A 13,675-nucleotide genomic window follows, 5' to 3' on the forward strand; every position below is an offset into this window, starting at 1 on the left:
GTCCCACGGTGGCCGCGGGGTTGTGCGTGTCTCCCCCAAACGCGACAAGGTAATTCTGCCGCACACAATAGAGGCGCCCGCGTTTGGGAGCGAACGTCAAGACGCGTCTCCGAAAGGCCTTCCCGGCTCGCGCGGCCCTCTTCTGCGGCCAAGTCCTGTGTGTGTTGGGGCCCACATGGGGCTCTGGGGGCTTCTAGCCCAGGACTCGTGGTAGCCGTGGAGGGTACTGGCCCGTTTACAGCCATCCTTAGCCAAGCTGCCTGAGTTTTTGTGGAAGCGGGATCCACGTAGTATTAATCGTTGGTGTTGCTCCCTTGATGAAACAGCTCGGTGAGTGGGGGTGATGAGGAGGTTCTCTCCCAGAGCGTGCTTGTTGGAGCTAAAGTGCCAATGCAGATGTTTCTGTGTGGCTCAGCTCTCCTGCGCTTTGTCACGTTGATTCAGGAGGAGGAGAAAAGGGGTAGGACCCTTGCAGTCAGAGAGAACACGAGGTGCTTTGGGATGATGTTCAGTGTCATGTCTGTGCTCCACAAGGAGCTGATACTATTTTTCTGACTAGAGAGACCTGTTCTCGTAATTTTTAATTTGAATCTTTAAGAACGACTGGTTTAAACCATACGGCTACCATCAACTTCTCTGCAACATCTATCTGTTTGGCTTTCTGTGACATCAGTTTGTAAATCTTTTCATATCACCAGCATAGTTGTATAATCCCTTCACACGCTTGGAGACTTCCACGTGTCTGTTACTTCAGGATGTGTCAGCTTCCTCCAGTGGGATTTCTGCCTATTTTTAGGGCAGCTGTCATCACAACTGTGTTTAGAAGATGGAGCACAGTGCAGTGAACAGACTGTAAACAGCACTTGCCCTTTTTAGTGGAGTGTTCCTTTCATCCTGAAGGAAGAAGTAAAATGAGCAGCATTTTCAGTTCTGCATAATAGCCCTTAGGAATTCCCTTTGGAGGCAGTCTGTGGTTCTGGTTTCTTGCCTGCAACTTTTAGAGCAGGCTCATCTGAACAGCACATGATAGCCAGGACATTTCACTGCACGGGGGAGTGTTCTGCAACTCAGTTTCACAAACCGGAGGAAGGAGTCCATGCAGGCAGCTCGCTGCTTCACGTAGGCAGGTCCCTGTAGCTCAGGCACCAGCTCATTCATGCCCCTCTCCTCCTACACACCAAAACACACCCATTTGTGTAGTTCACATCACTTGCAGAGGTAAATGACTCACTGGCCTTTGCTTTATGGATGTGAGGGAGTTAACTCATTTGTATAGCTTTTTCAAGACACAGGAGTCTAACCTGAGAGGTGCCTAGCAAGGCTGCTTTCTCAGCTGCTTTTCAGGTTCTTCAGTTCATCTGTAGCATGGCTGATTTTCATCCCTGCTGCTCTTTAAATGAAATGTGAGATGATACAGTGCAAAGCTTGTAGTTGGTGCTTACCGTGGACACACCTTTTATTTACAAAAAAAGCTTTACACTTCTTTAAAGCTTCACAACTGATTTTGAAGACTTGGTGAAAGGGGTCCTTCTCTGTCCTCAACTTCAGTTTAGTCTACTTCCCATAACTTTGAAAAAGTGCTGTGTTACCTATTCAACAAAAGAAATATGACAAGCATCTTAAAAATAATTCAAGATGGGATCTTATGCCCCAGACAGGTCTCTCTTCAGCCAGGGATAAAATGTGGGTGTTTCTTCTGTGTTGGCATTCATGGAACCCAGAACCACAGTGGCTGGGTACCTTCTTGAAGAGAGCCTCGTGACAGTCACTTGGCTGGTTCTTTAGAAGATTAGTGTGAGGAACATCGTATCCTAGAGCAAGTGGACATAGCAGAAGCACTTTCATACTTGTGTTTGGCGTGTAAGGTGTTGAAAAGGAGTGATTTGGCATACAGATGGTGTTTTAAGTACTCAAAAAAACCAACGCATATGCAGGTGTTTTCAGGTGGGAAAAGGAAGTTTGTGATCACTGTTGTGGGACATTTAGCAACCGTGTATTAAAGATAAAATGAGGGAACTGTGGGTTGCTAAGCGGGGAGTGGTAGGAGATGCTTGATGGTCTTTGGGCAGATACAAATCTCTTAAACTGCGTTTTGGTCATAGAGCTGAGCCACTCCAAGCCCTGGCTGCCACTCAAGGGGGGACACCTCTTCCCTTCCCCGCATTTGCCCTCCCACATCTCACCAGGCTTCACATATTTGTCTTTTCTTTTGTGCTGGCACTTGCACTCATCTGATCCGTCAGCAAACCTATTCAGAAACACAGACAAAAAAGTCTTTTTGTATTATAGGGTTAGTTTTGAGCTGGTTTAACTCCCTGAACCTTCATTCTGCACAGCTCTAGTACTGGAGCCAGGGGAGCAAACGTGTCCCTTCCAGTTGCCGCTGTAAGCTCAGCTTAGCTGGGTCACTGAACAACGCTTAGGTCTCGTGACTGATTTGATAGGCCCAGAAACAGAAGCTGTGCACTTCTGCGACATTATACCCGAGCAACATAGCCTTGCTGATAAATAAGAAAGCTTAATGGTGCAGGCCTGGTAACATGAACTCAGCGATACCGATTCTGGGGCCTAAATTAGCATGTCTGTGCAGTGTTGAATTGTGCTGTGTAAACACAGAAGTTTGAGTCCAGTGCCAGTGTGGCGATTTCTGTGCCGTGCTGTGTTTCACTTGGTAGATGTGCTCTTAGTGTATGCAAAAACCTCGCTGTTGAAGGGGGTGTTGAAAGCCCTGCTCAGAGGAAGAACCCAGGTGCTTCCAAAAAAGGAGACACCCTTCCTTGTTAAGTGCATACTGATTTTTTTCCTGAATGGTGCTGATTTGGAAGGAAATGGAACTTTGTTCTGCAGATCCTGTTCCTGGTGTAAGGCTTGAGAGGGACATGGGCTAAGGCTTTGGCCTTGTGCGGGCAGGAATGGGTCCTCTCTAGGTCAGTTTGTAAAAGCAAGTGTTGTTGGAGGGGCTGTGAAAATCTTGGTTTCGCCCTGGAAGTGACAGGGAGTGACACTGTTACCGCGGGTGAAGGGCTTTCTGGAAAAGAACAGAAGAAAGTGAAAATACAGTTATTTCTCAAAGTGTCTAGCATGCTGGTTTTGATCCTCTTCTGACCAAATTGTTTTCAGCTAGACTTCTATCATCTAGTTCTTGTGGAAACCTGTGAGATTGTTACAGTACAGACTAGGCTGCTAAACACCTGGGCAGTGTTTATACAGCTCAGCCCAATTATCTGACTCTTTGGTTGTTTCATCATTTCATCTGTAAGTTGCAGAGTCATCCTTCTGGGTGAGCTCAACCTGCTCTACCAAAAAGAAACACGGACTGCTGAGCTTTTTAGTTGAAAAGCAAGCATGCCTGCGATGGAAAGAATCATTGGAAATAAAGTAGGCTTCAGCACTTAAGGCTTGGGCTTGTTTGGATTTATTTTTTTCTTGCCTTTGAGGCTCTTTCATTGCCAGGAGAGATAAAAACAACTTAAGTGCTTAGAACTGTTGGAGAGTATTAGGGACGGTTTTCAGTTGGCACGTTCAGTCCTATTTCCAGACACAGCCAGAGGAGCTGTGAAGGTGCTTGCAGAAGGATCCAGCATATTTGGGATGCAAACAATTTGGTCATGTCTCTGATAATTCTCTTTGCACTGAAGGCTGGGTACTCTCTAGCAATTTCTACTTTGTAAGAACTGACTGGAAAAAGGTTCAAACTCTCCTCCTCTTCACTCAACAGGAAGAAAACTGAATACACCAAATACTATGTCTCTTTGCACCCAAGAGAACAAATGGGTGAGAGCATCTGAGAACTGAATCCTCCATTAGCCAGCAGTCTGAGATGTGTATGCCTCTTCTAGCTTGAAATCCAAAGCCTTTGTCCTTTTGCTGTTGCTGTACCACCTTAGGTAGCAGCTTAGGCTCTGCGTGCTTATCCTGTTAAGTGCCATGGATTTGCAGATTTTACTTAATTATGTTCAGTACATTTTGGGGTTTTTTAAGTTACTGTAAAAATGGTTTGTAATTCAGCATTGACCACATCTACTGGCAAGTCAGCAAAAATGCAACCCACAACTTGCATTCATGAGAAAATTAATTGTTTTCAAAGTATGTCAAATAAGTGCTGTATAGCTGCTGTAGTGACATGTAAAATAAAATAAAATGTTTTCAAACCAGCTGTCCCTGTGTTCCTGTGCTCCTTTGTATTTTCTGAAATGAGCTAAATTTCTGTCTAAAATCCTATCTACCTTTTTAGGAGAACTTGCTTTTAATAATGACACTAAACTAGAATTCTTATTGACCGTGTTGTTACTTAACTTTCTTTCTTTGTCACCAGTTTGTATTTCAGGGGGTCCCCCTGTGTTTTCAGCACTGCAGCTCAGCAGAGAAGTACAGGAGACGAGTGTGGCCCAGAAGATCCTCGGGATGAGCCCAAGCATCCTCTTTCTGACTGCGCCTTGGAGCACAAAGCCATCAAATTGGAAGAACAAGTCCGGGATTTAACTGTGAGTATGCTGCTGGTGGCACTGTGTCGTCTTCCATTCAGTCCCCTTGACTTAGTGCACCTTTCAGTCCAAGCTTTTTCTGTAAGCCCATAACAGACACACAACGCTGTTGTGCCATGGCAGCCTTTGAAACAGCTGCGCTCAAAGAGTTTGAGAGTGGAATTACAATCTGCCTTCCCCAGAAACACCATCTGTCAGTAGAACCCAGGAGCAAGACACTGATAGTGTGATCCTGGCAGGCAGAAGTGTATGTTGGAGATGGTCTGGTCAGTTCTTTCGCAGAGGGAATGAAAGTAGCTTCATGCTGAGTAGCATCACGTACTGTGTCACACCAGATCTGGATTGTTGGAGAAGGAAAGTCCTCTTTAGTGACTGACAGTGGTTTGGTGGAAATTGTAGGGATCATGTTATAGGGACTTTGAAGAACTGATGTGACTAAGGAAAGGATTAAATACCGCAGCACTGGGCAGACAGTTCTGGAGATAGTTGCCATGAGAGTACTGCTGCATGAAGCAATAAATCAGCCAGTTGCAGATCTGTTGCTGAGACCGCCAGCTCACCTGCCGAGAGAGTATCTCACTAGCCACAGACAATCATGCAAAAAGGAGCAGCCTGACAGTGGGGGGCTCAGCTGAGCTGCGACCCAAATGCTTCTAGCCTTCACTTGGTTCTGAGGGAGTTGCAGTTGTGCTGATTAATTGGTAGGAGAGAAACTTGGGTTTGTGTGTCATGAAAATGCAGGAGCCCATCACAATCTTCTGACATGAAGTGGGCTCTTTTTAAAGTGTTTCTAAGGGATTGCCAGCTGTCAGGAAATGTTTTTTACCTCCCTATTTGACAAATCCCCATGCTATTGTGGTTACAGGAGCGATACCGGAAAGCCTTGGCAGATTCCGAGAATGTCCGGAGGAGAACGCAGAAGTTTGTGGAAGATGCCAAGCTCTTTGGTAAGCAAAGTGAGGCAGAACTGTGTGTACTGCCATGGCCTGCCTGCCTGCCTGAGCGTAAAGTGCTGATCAACAGCTTTTCTTTGCCCCTGTCCTGCCCTCATTTGTTGTAAAGTCTGGCATGATATTTGGCCTGGACTCTTGGTGTCTAGGATAATTTTTCTGTATGTCCAGCTGTGTCTTACCAGGTTTACGTCAGTGACTGTTTCATGATTTTATTATTTTTCTTTTCTAAATAAAATAAATGCAGTTGAGTGTAATTCTGCTGACTTTGGTTGAAATCGCAGACTCTTCTGCATGCTGAGAATTTGCTCTAGCAGGGTGCATTTCATACTCTTAGCTGTGTCATCAGATTGTGATCTCCTTTGCTATATAAAGAGCCTCCCTCCCTTCTGCTCTAGGTTTTGGAAGGTAGATCCTGCCTTGTCACCTCCTGTATCAGATGTTCTTTAAAACATCTGTAAGAGATATTTTAGCATCAAGGAAGCAAGCTGAATTTGTAGCTTTGACAACAGAGCCGGGTGAAGGGGAAAGAAACTGCTATTTAATCATTGCGCTCTGTCAGCACCATCTCCGAGAACGAGGAACTGTTATTCTCCACAATGAATGAATCTTGGAAGTTTTTTTGTTACTTAATTCTAGTAGCTTTGAAATTAAAGCTGCTGTGTTTTTCTTAATGTTTTACCCATTGTGCTATAAAATTACTATTGAGTTCTGAAATAATCGGGTTTTGAGAGAATTTTTTGGAGCTCATTGAATTTTATGTGTAGAGTCCTTCAGATTTAAAGAAAAAGTAGATTCTTTATTAGAAGTTGCTCATGGAGCGAGGCATGGGGATCTGTAGAGCATTAAAACAGATTTTGTTGCAAGAGGAAAACCTGAAAGGAGGTTGTAGCGAGGTGGGGGTTGATTTCTTTGCCCAGGTAACTGGTAGTAAGACATCAGGAAACAGCCTTAAGTTGTACCAGCGGAGGTTTAGGGTGGATATTAGGAAAAAATTCTTCACTAAAAGTGTTGTTAAGCATTGGGACAGGCTGCCCAGGGAAGTGGTTCAATCACCATTCCTGGAGGTATTTGAAAGACATGTAGATGTGGTATTTAGAAGCATGGTTTAGTGGTGGACTTGGCAGTGTTAAGTTTGCAGTTGGATTCAATGATCTTAAAAGTCTTTGCCAGATGATTCTGTAATTATGTGGAATGCTTGGTAATCACTTTGCTTCTGTCTGCTCCTTTGTTGCTTCTCCTTCACGCTTCTTTTGTTCTGTGCATGTTTAAATGTGTAAGTACCACTATAGGCATCAGCTGACTATTGTTTCTTTCTCCGTTTTCCTAATGGATCATTTCAGTAAATTATTTAGGGCATCTGTATAACGGAGGGAGGCTGGTTTTCCTGAAGTTTCTGTGCTGTGTAATACACCACTTCCAGAAATGTGTACAATCTAACCCCTGTTTGCTAATGAAAAAGACTGTGTGACTTTTCATGACCAACCCAAGGTCCATTCTGTCCAGTCCTTCCACGGTGTTTTTAACTTACAAATAAAATTATGGATCTACTTTTGAATGGCCATGTATTATTTTTACTTCCCCTCATTGTGTTTGTTCCCCACGCACATGGACATCTGTGTGAGTTGCTTGGCGAAACATTTATGTCTGTGGGACTGTATGAGAGGGCATGGAACACTGTCCAAATGACAAGAACTTTTTGGAGTGAAATACTAATGCTCTGCCTTGTCAGATTATAGCGTATATATATATGCTTATGTATGTGTTGATGTGTATAGGTGTGTCTAGATTACTACCCATGCAATGCTAAAGCTTTGGCTACAGAATACAGAAGAGACACAGTCGGCTCTCACTAAAGTAACAGTGTGACTCAATTAGCAGCTTTAAAGGTGCTTTCAAGCTGCTGTGGCTTTGTGCCTGTCGTTGGTACCGTAGCTCTGTATGTTCTGTAAACTGCCCTTCATTTACTTGCTTCTTTGTGCCTGTAGGGATCCAGAGTTTCTGCAAGGACCTTGTGGAGGTAGCAGATATCTTGGAGAAGACTGCTGAGAGTGCCGCAGAAGAAGCGGAGCCTAGTAATCCAAGTCCAACCCTGAAGAAAATCTACGAAGGCCTCTCTCTCATAGAGGCCAAATTGCAAAGTGTATTTGCCAAACACGGCCTTCAGAAGATGAACCCTGTTGGTGGCAAATACGATCCATATGACCATGAAATAGTCTGCCACGTACCAGCTGAGGGAGTGCAGCCGGGCACGATAGCACTGGTGACTCAGGATGGCTACAAACTCCACGGTCGCACTATCAGACATGCACTCGTTGGCGTGGCGGTGGAGTCACAGGAATGACATGGGGTTATCCGTTGGCATCTGGGACCTTACTGAGCTGAGGACTTCTTAGCACTCAGCCGCAACCGCAGCAGCATGTCTTTCCTTATTTATTAAGCTTGGTTTGTATTGTATGTTGGCTTCTTTATAATGTGTGCGGTCATTTTGCCATTATTCCAAGGTACTTGTATATTTAATAATACTTTTTGGAGTATGTGGACTAGAAGTCCTGCTACTTGTCAGAAACGTGGCACTGTAGCCCCTTTCTCTGTTGCTCGTTTCTCCATTAAGGCTTGTCTGGGGAAGAGAGGAGATACAGGAGAGAAAGGGAAATTCTCTGAGAGCTAAGGAAGCTTGTCTCCCCGTTCCATCTCTGAGACAGACTCCTGCCGTGGCCTTTAGGAAAGTAACTTCTCTGCCTCAGTCTCCATATCTGTAATAAGGGAACATAGTATTACTTACTGACCTACCTCACAGGGACGTGGTGAGGCTTTTTCTTTGTAAAACAGTTGGAAGAAGAAAAGCCCAAAGGGCTGAGTATTATTTTCAGGCTGGTTTTGGCGTCTTCCCTTGTCCTCAGACCCCTCAGGTGGAGGTGAAGATGATCACTTGAAATGACATTTAGAGGCAGCTTTTTCTTACATCACTTCAGGAAAACAGTCCTGAATTAATGAAATCTCTGTTGTACTACAGTTGAGGTTTTAAAGAGAATTCAGTTGTTAGGTCAAGACTAACACATTAATATTTGTTCTCCAGGTAAACTTTCAGCTTCCCTCCTTGTTCCTAAAGGTAGAACAGGGAGTAGTGGTTCTTGATGGAGCCAGAAAACTGTTATTAAATCCCTTTTTCTCCAACCAAAAAACAAATTTTAGAGGAGAGTAATTTCTCGTTCCTGATGGGTGTTTGTGCAGCTTTCAAGCATGATAAACGTTGTTGCAGGCAAAATGGAGATGTGCCCTTAAGCAGGAAATCTGGACAGTTTTATTTTCTCAGCTCTCTGATAATGCTACTCCAATAACACTAACTTCCAGTTCATGTTCAGATGCTACTTTTGCGTGTTCATAGTAAATAATAAACCTTTTGGGATTTGACCGAAAGAGAAAATTCTTTTCTACTAAAAGTCTCAAGTGCCCTTGAACCAATTTTAGCAGCAGTGGTGAGAAAGCAAGAGAAGCAGAAGGCTGAGGAAGTGAAAGCTGACCTCAAGCAGTCTGCCTAGTTGGAGGCATGTTGTTGTCACAGCATGGCAGATGTATTTCCCAGTCGTCCTTTTGCCTGGGAGTCCATTTATCTCAGCTGAAAGGATGCAGTCACTGAGTAAGATCAGAATTTAACCCTTTACAGAGCAGCAAGCAGTATGATCACAGAAGAGTTATGTAAACCAGCCTGTGGTCTGGACTACGCAAAACCAAGGCAGGAATGGTTGTTTTCAGGTTTTCTTACTGATTAGTTAATTCCCGCCTCTTTACTTTCTGGAATTGGATCCATGGCCTGAGAGTTATTTGAGATCCACTTTGAAAAACTCTTTGCTTATGGTGGGTGCCGTTGCTGGTTTGGAAGAAAGCTTATTCTTTTCCCATTCCTTTGCAGGCTTCGGTTGCATAATCCTTTTGTGGTGGACTTCAAGATTACCACAGCCTTCAGTTAGCGGCTATCGGCAGTCTTTCATATGGGGAGACTGCGTGCAACTAGTTGGTTGTTGTTGCAGAAATTTCAGGAAGGTGTACAGTTCTGATGTGCTCTGGGCGAGCTGCTTTAGTGACAGCTGTGTGTGGGTGACTCAGTAATGGGATACTTTTTGTAGTGCAGTTTTCTGCCTCTGAGTAGTTAGGTTTTTCAGGCAGGGAAGAGAGAGCTGAACCCTGAAACAGTGCTTCACTGCAGCATTAGATCACTTTGGACAAACCTCTTGTTGTGTAGTCACGTTGGAAATTTCAGACACGCAGGACTTCCTGTTCATTGTTCTTCTGGTCTGTATGCTGACTGGGTCATCCCATTACGATGTTACTCCAGAGAAAGAATAGGTAAAATAGAAGATGTGGCAATGCAAGTCTTCCTGTTCTGCCTTGAGACTGTTGACAGCTTGTTCTGAGGAAACCGTGTCTTCAGCTGGAAGGAGCAGTTGGGTTCTCTGCTGCCTTTTCAGCCCCTGCTGTATCAGCTGAGTTTTCGCAGTGATGGAATCCAAATCCCCTTTAAACTGACCCACGGAGCCACTTGACTGTGAAAGTATATTACAGCTACGCAGTCCACCTTTGGACTATTTGCCAAGCCTGCCTGTCCTCTCAGCTAGTATTCACCCATTTTTGCCTTAAAGAAATACCCTGAAATGCACTCCAGACCTTCTGTCTGTACTTGAGGTTACTGATTCAGCTTGTATGTCTGGGATCCACTTTCACTGAGGCACTGTTGTGTGGCTAGAGTAGGAATCTGAGGGATCCAGTTCCTGTGCAGTCTTTCTGACCCTCCCACAAGCCCTGTTTTAATTTTGGGCAAGCTATTTTCCTAGTTCATGCCCTAGATGTGGAGGTTTTTTCCAATCTGTGAAACTTCTACAGGATCTTATGGGGCTTTTTATGATGATTACTGTAAGATGTACCCGTTGCTCAGAGACTCTTTTTCAGAAGTTACCAAAGAGATAAATACTGTAGCTGTTGTTTGCCCTAGTTTCTGCTTCCTTTGAATGATGAAGTGAAAATGAAAGAACCAAACCTGGATTCCATGACAGAATCTGGGTTTCCTAGGCAAAATTTGGTTCCTTTGCCTTTCAAGCACACTTAATGATCTCTTTCCGTCATGGATGAGATTGCCTAAGGGTGGATTGAATTTCCTCTGTGTGGGTCCTTGCTCTCATCTGCCCTGTTTGCATTAAAGCTTGTGTGCTCTGCATGGCGGGGCAGGGTCCCCGTTGGTGCGGATCCATTGCGCTCTGCAGAGTTACACCAGAGAGGAGACCAACCCGTGAGCTTTTTCTCTCCGGTCACTTTATTCGATAACTATTTAATAAAACACAGGAGCAGGTTAGCAGGGACAGAACAGCAGAGGAGAGGTGTCACGTACCTCCTAGTCATTTCCACTCTGCCAAGCTGAGAACTGAAGAGCTTTAGATAGGAATGCAGGCAACTAGGTAAGACATGCATGTGGTGGTGACGTTGGACATGCACTTTTGCTCTCAGGAAGGGGGCAGCCCCCCTGAATGGGGGTATTTGCCCTGTTCTGTGACCTTGCCCTACCCAAGCAGTGGGACATCTTTGGGTTGAACTCCTGGACGAGTCTCTGGTGGCACTGTCTCTTGAGAGCGGCGGTGTCTTATCTCTCACCAGGAGTGGTGTGGAATGTGAATGTTGCTTTGTGAACCTTAAATTCTCAATGTTTCATCAGCATAGAGCTTCTGCTGAAAGAGACATTTGTGATTAATCAATAGCTGTTAGCAGACCTTTAAATTTAAAAAAAAAAAAATGTATTTAAGTTTTTTATATTGTGAATATTGTAGTATTTTTTTATTTTAAAACTTGGGACGTTTTCATATTACTTGCAAAGTCAAATGAACAAAGTGTTGCTAATCTCCAAAAATCAAAGTCCATTTAGTTGGTGGGAAACCTTGTATATATTGTATCTTTTTGTGTTTCTGTGCTCTTTGTTTACCCAAAGGTTCTGCCTGTATGAAAGACAAAGACTGAAGTGTGGGACTGGTGCAGGTAATTGACAACAACAATTGAGTTAATTTTGGAAAGGGCTGTCTTCCTTTAGATGTCCAGATACTGTCCATTTGCTAATAAAAAAGAGACAATTGCAGTTACTTCTTCCTTTTTTTCCACTCCCCAGAAATGTTGCTTGTTCCAACTGCCACTTGATCAGGTGGGACTGATCCAATTATCTGAAATAAGGTCCATGGCAGTGCTTTGTTAAACGTTTTTTTAACAGTGCTTTATTTAGGTGGACTTCCAGAAATGCGCCCGCGTGTTCGTATCATTTTTACACACACAGTTGGGGATTTCTGCAATGATAAGCTGCCCACATGTGTGTTCTCTGATGGTTCCACATCTACTGCCGTGTCTGTTGCTTGTGAGTCTGCTTATGGACCATTGTGTAGAGAAATGCTGTCTGCTGGCCTTGGGTCGTGGTTCATTCTGCAGAACTCAGTTAACAATTGAAATCTTGATAATCTGGTTTTATTTTTGCCATTTTGGTTTCTCACAGCTTCGCTTTGCTGCACTTTTGTCTGTGCTGTGTTATAGCAGGCGTACCGTATGGCAGTAAGGATGGCTTAATATTAACAATTGTGTCTCCAGGCCGAGTGTGATTGTGAGGATCTGTTGGAGGAAAGAACAGGCTTTCTCTGTAGGGATGTTGACTGAAATAGATCTCACTCTCCCTTCCTGCATCCTCTGGAAAACCAGCCAGGCCCCCATTCCTGGTTTTCCTGAGTCTCCTAACAGTCAGTGCCACACTGGCAGGCCTTGCTCCCCTTGTTCTCCTGGAGCTCTGAACACCCCTGGGTATTTCTCACTAGAAAAAGCCGTTGTGGAAGAGCATTCACAAATTACCTTTGTGGGGTGAGATGTACATCTCTGGGCTGTAAGATCTGCCAGCAAAGTCCCCTTGCAATCACAGAGGTTATGTCCCACTATAGTGACTCTTCCTCGTTCTGCCTAAAGATGTGTGGGCATTGCTCGGTGTTGGCTAACCCAACCAGACCGGGAAATTACTGCTGCTCTGGTAGTAATTTCTGGCTCTGCTGGTTTTTCTGTGCAGCAACAGTGAGAGTTGGGAGTTTTCAAACCACAGCAACCTCCAGAAAAGTCGCAGCTTGTGAGCAAGGGGAAGAGAATTTTGCTTATGGCACAGCGTTGCAGAAGGCCGGCAAGCAGGGCACGGTCTGCCATGGGAGGGAGGTGATGGGGAGCAGTGCTGACCTGCGCCCCTCAGAGCCGTGTTGCATGTGCAGCCAGACTTCTCATCACCCACAGCTGTGGTGAAATCAGGCCGGTTAGGTAAGAGCTTGTGAAAACCTGAGACGTGCCGCCGAGACACTTGCATGCTGTGTTTTAAGTAGCTTTGGGAACATCACCTCCTCGTCCTGGTGGGATGATGCTGCCCATTGTAAGGACTTGGGTGAGCTGAGCAATGGTGGTTTTCGTTTGTGCCCCCCTAAATCTTCATGTCTGGGTCTTTGCGTTGTGTGCGCTCCTCCATGCAGGATCTCTGAAGTGCCTGTGGCCGAGGTTAAGGAGGGGGCCTGTGCTTGTGTATCTCCTGAGATGAGGTTCAGATGATGGACTCTCCAGCTAGGTTTTGTCACTTGCTAGAGCCAGCCCTGGGCAAGAGCAGGCTCTGGGTCTGTAATCACACAGTTCTCTTCTTTCTATTTCTCAATCTTTGCTGTCTTTTGTGATGCAGCAGGCTCCCAGATGGGATCCTGAGCTGTTTGCAGGTGGGCACCTTGTTTTGCCTAGGGTGGAAAGTACCAGCTAAAGCTTGAAATGCCCTTGCTGATGCATGAGCCACGCAGGATCCAGCCTGCTCCCCTCAGCCCGGGGCTCAGCATGGAGTGCCCTCCCAATGTGCAGACTGAGCACATGGAAAACACGCTCGTCAGCAGCTCAGCCGAGCCCTGCCCTGCGGCACAGGCCCCAGCAGGCTCGCAGCGGGCAAGGGGTGCTGCCAGAGGGAAGCTCTGGGATTTGGGGCCCCGGTTTACCGCTGGGTTGTGTTGTGACAGGGAAGGTGCTGAGCGCCCTGCTGGAAGCCCAGCCGGCATGTGAGGAAAGGGGACACGGAGGGTCCTTGCTGTGGCTGCGCCTGGGCTTGTCGGCGCGCTGCACCCCGCAGTGTGGATGTCGAGGGTCTCCTCTGACCCTCAGCGTCGTTTCCTGAGGACGAGTGCCGGCAGGCGAGTTACCGCAAGGCCCGCCTTG

General features: G+C 45.5%; 1 protein-coding gene across 1 annotated transcript; it reads left to right on the forward strand.

Moving 5' to 3' along the window:
- Nucleotides 1-4,315: 4,315 nt before the first annotated feature.
- On the forward strand, nt 4,316-7,950 carry GRPEL2 (GrpE-like 2, mitochondrial (E. coli); the record flags this gene model as incomplete). The annotated part of the gene is made up of 3 exons (XM_009876474.1): nt 4,316-4,484; nt 5,350-5,431; nt 7,423-7,950. Coding segments are annotated over 3 exons (607 nt in total), but the record flags the coding sequence as incomplete, so codon positions are not given.
- Between the last annotated feature and the right edge of the window lie 5,725 nt (nt 7,951-13,675).

Source organism: Apaloderma vittatum, unplaced genomic scaffold (assembly GCF_000703405.1).
Source record: "Apaloderma vittatum isolate BGI_N311 unplaced genomic scaffold, ASM70340v1 scaffold28649, whole genome shotgun sequence".
In the NCBI taxonomy this organism is placed as follows: Eukaryota; Metazoa; Chordata; class Aves; order Trogoniformes; family Trogonidae; genus Apaloderma; species Apaloderma vittatum.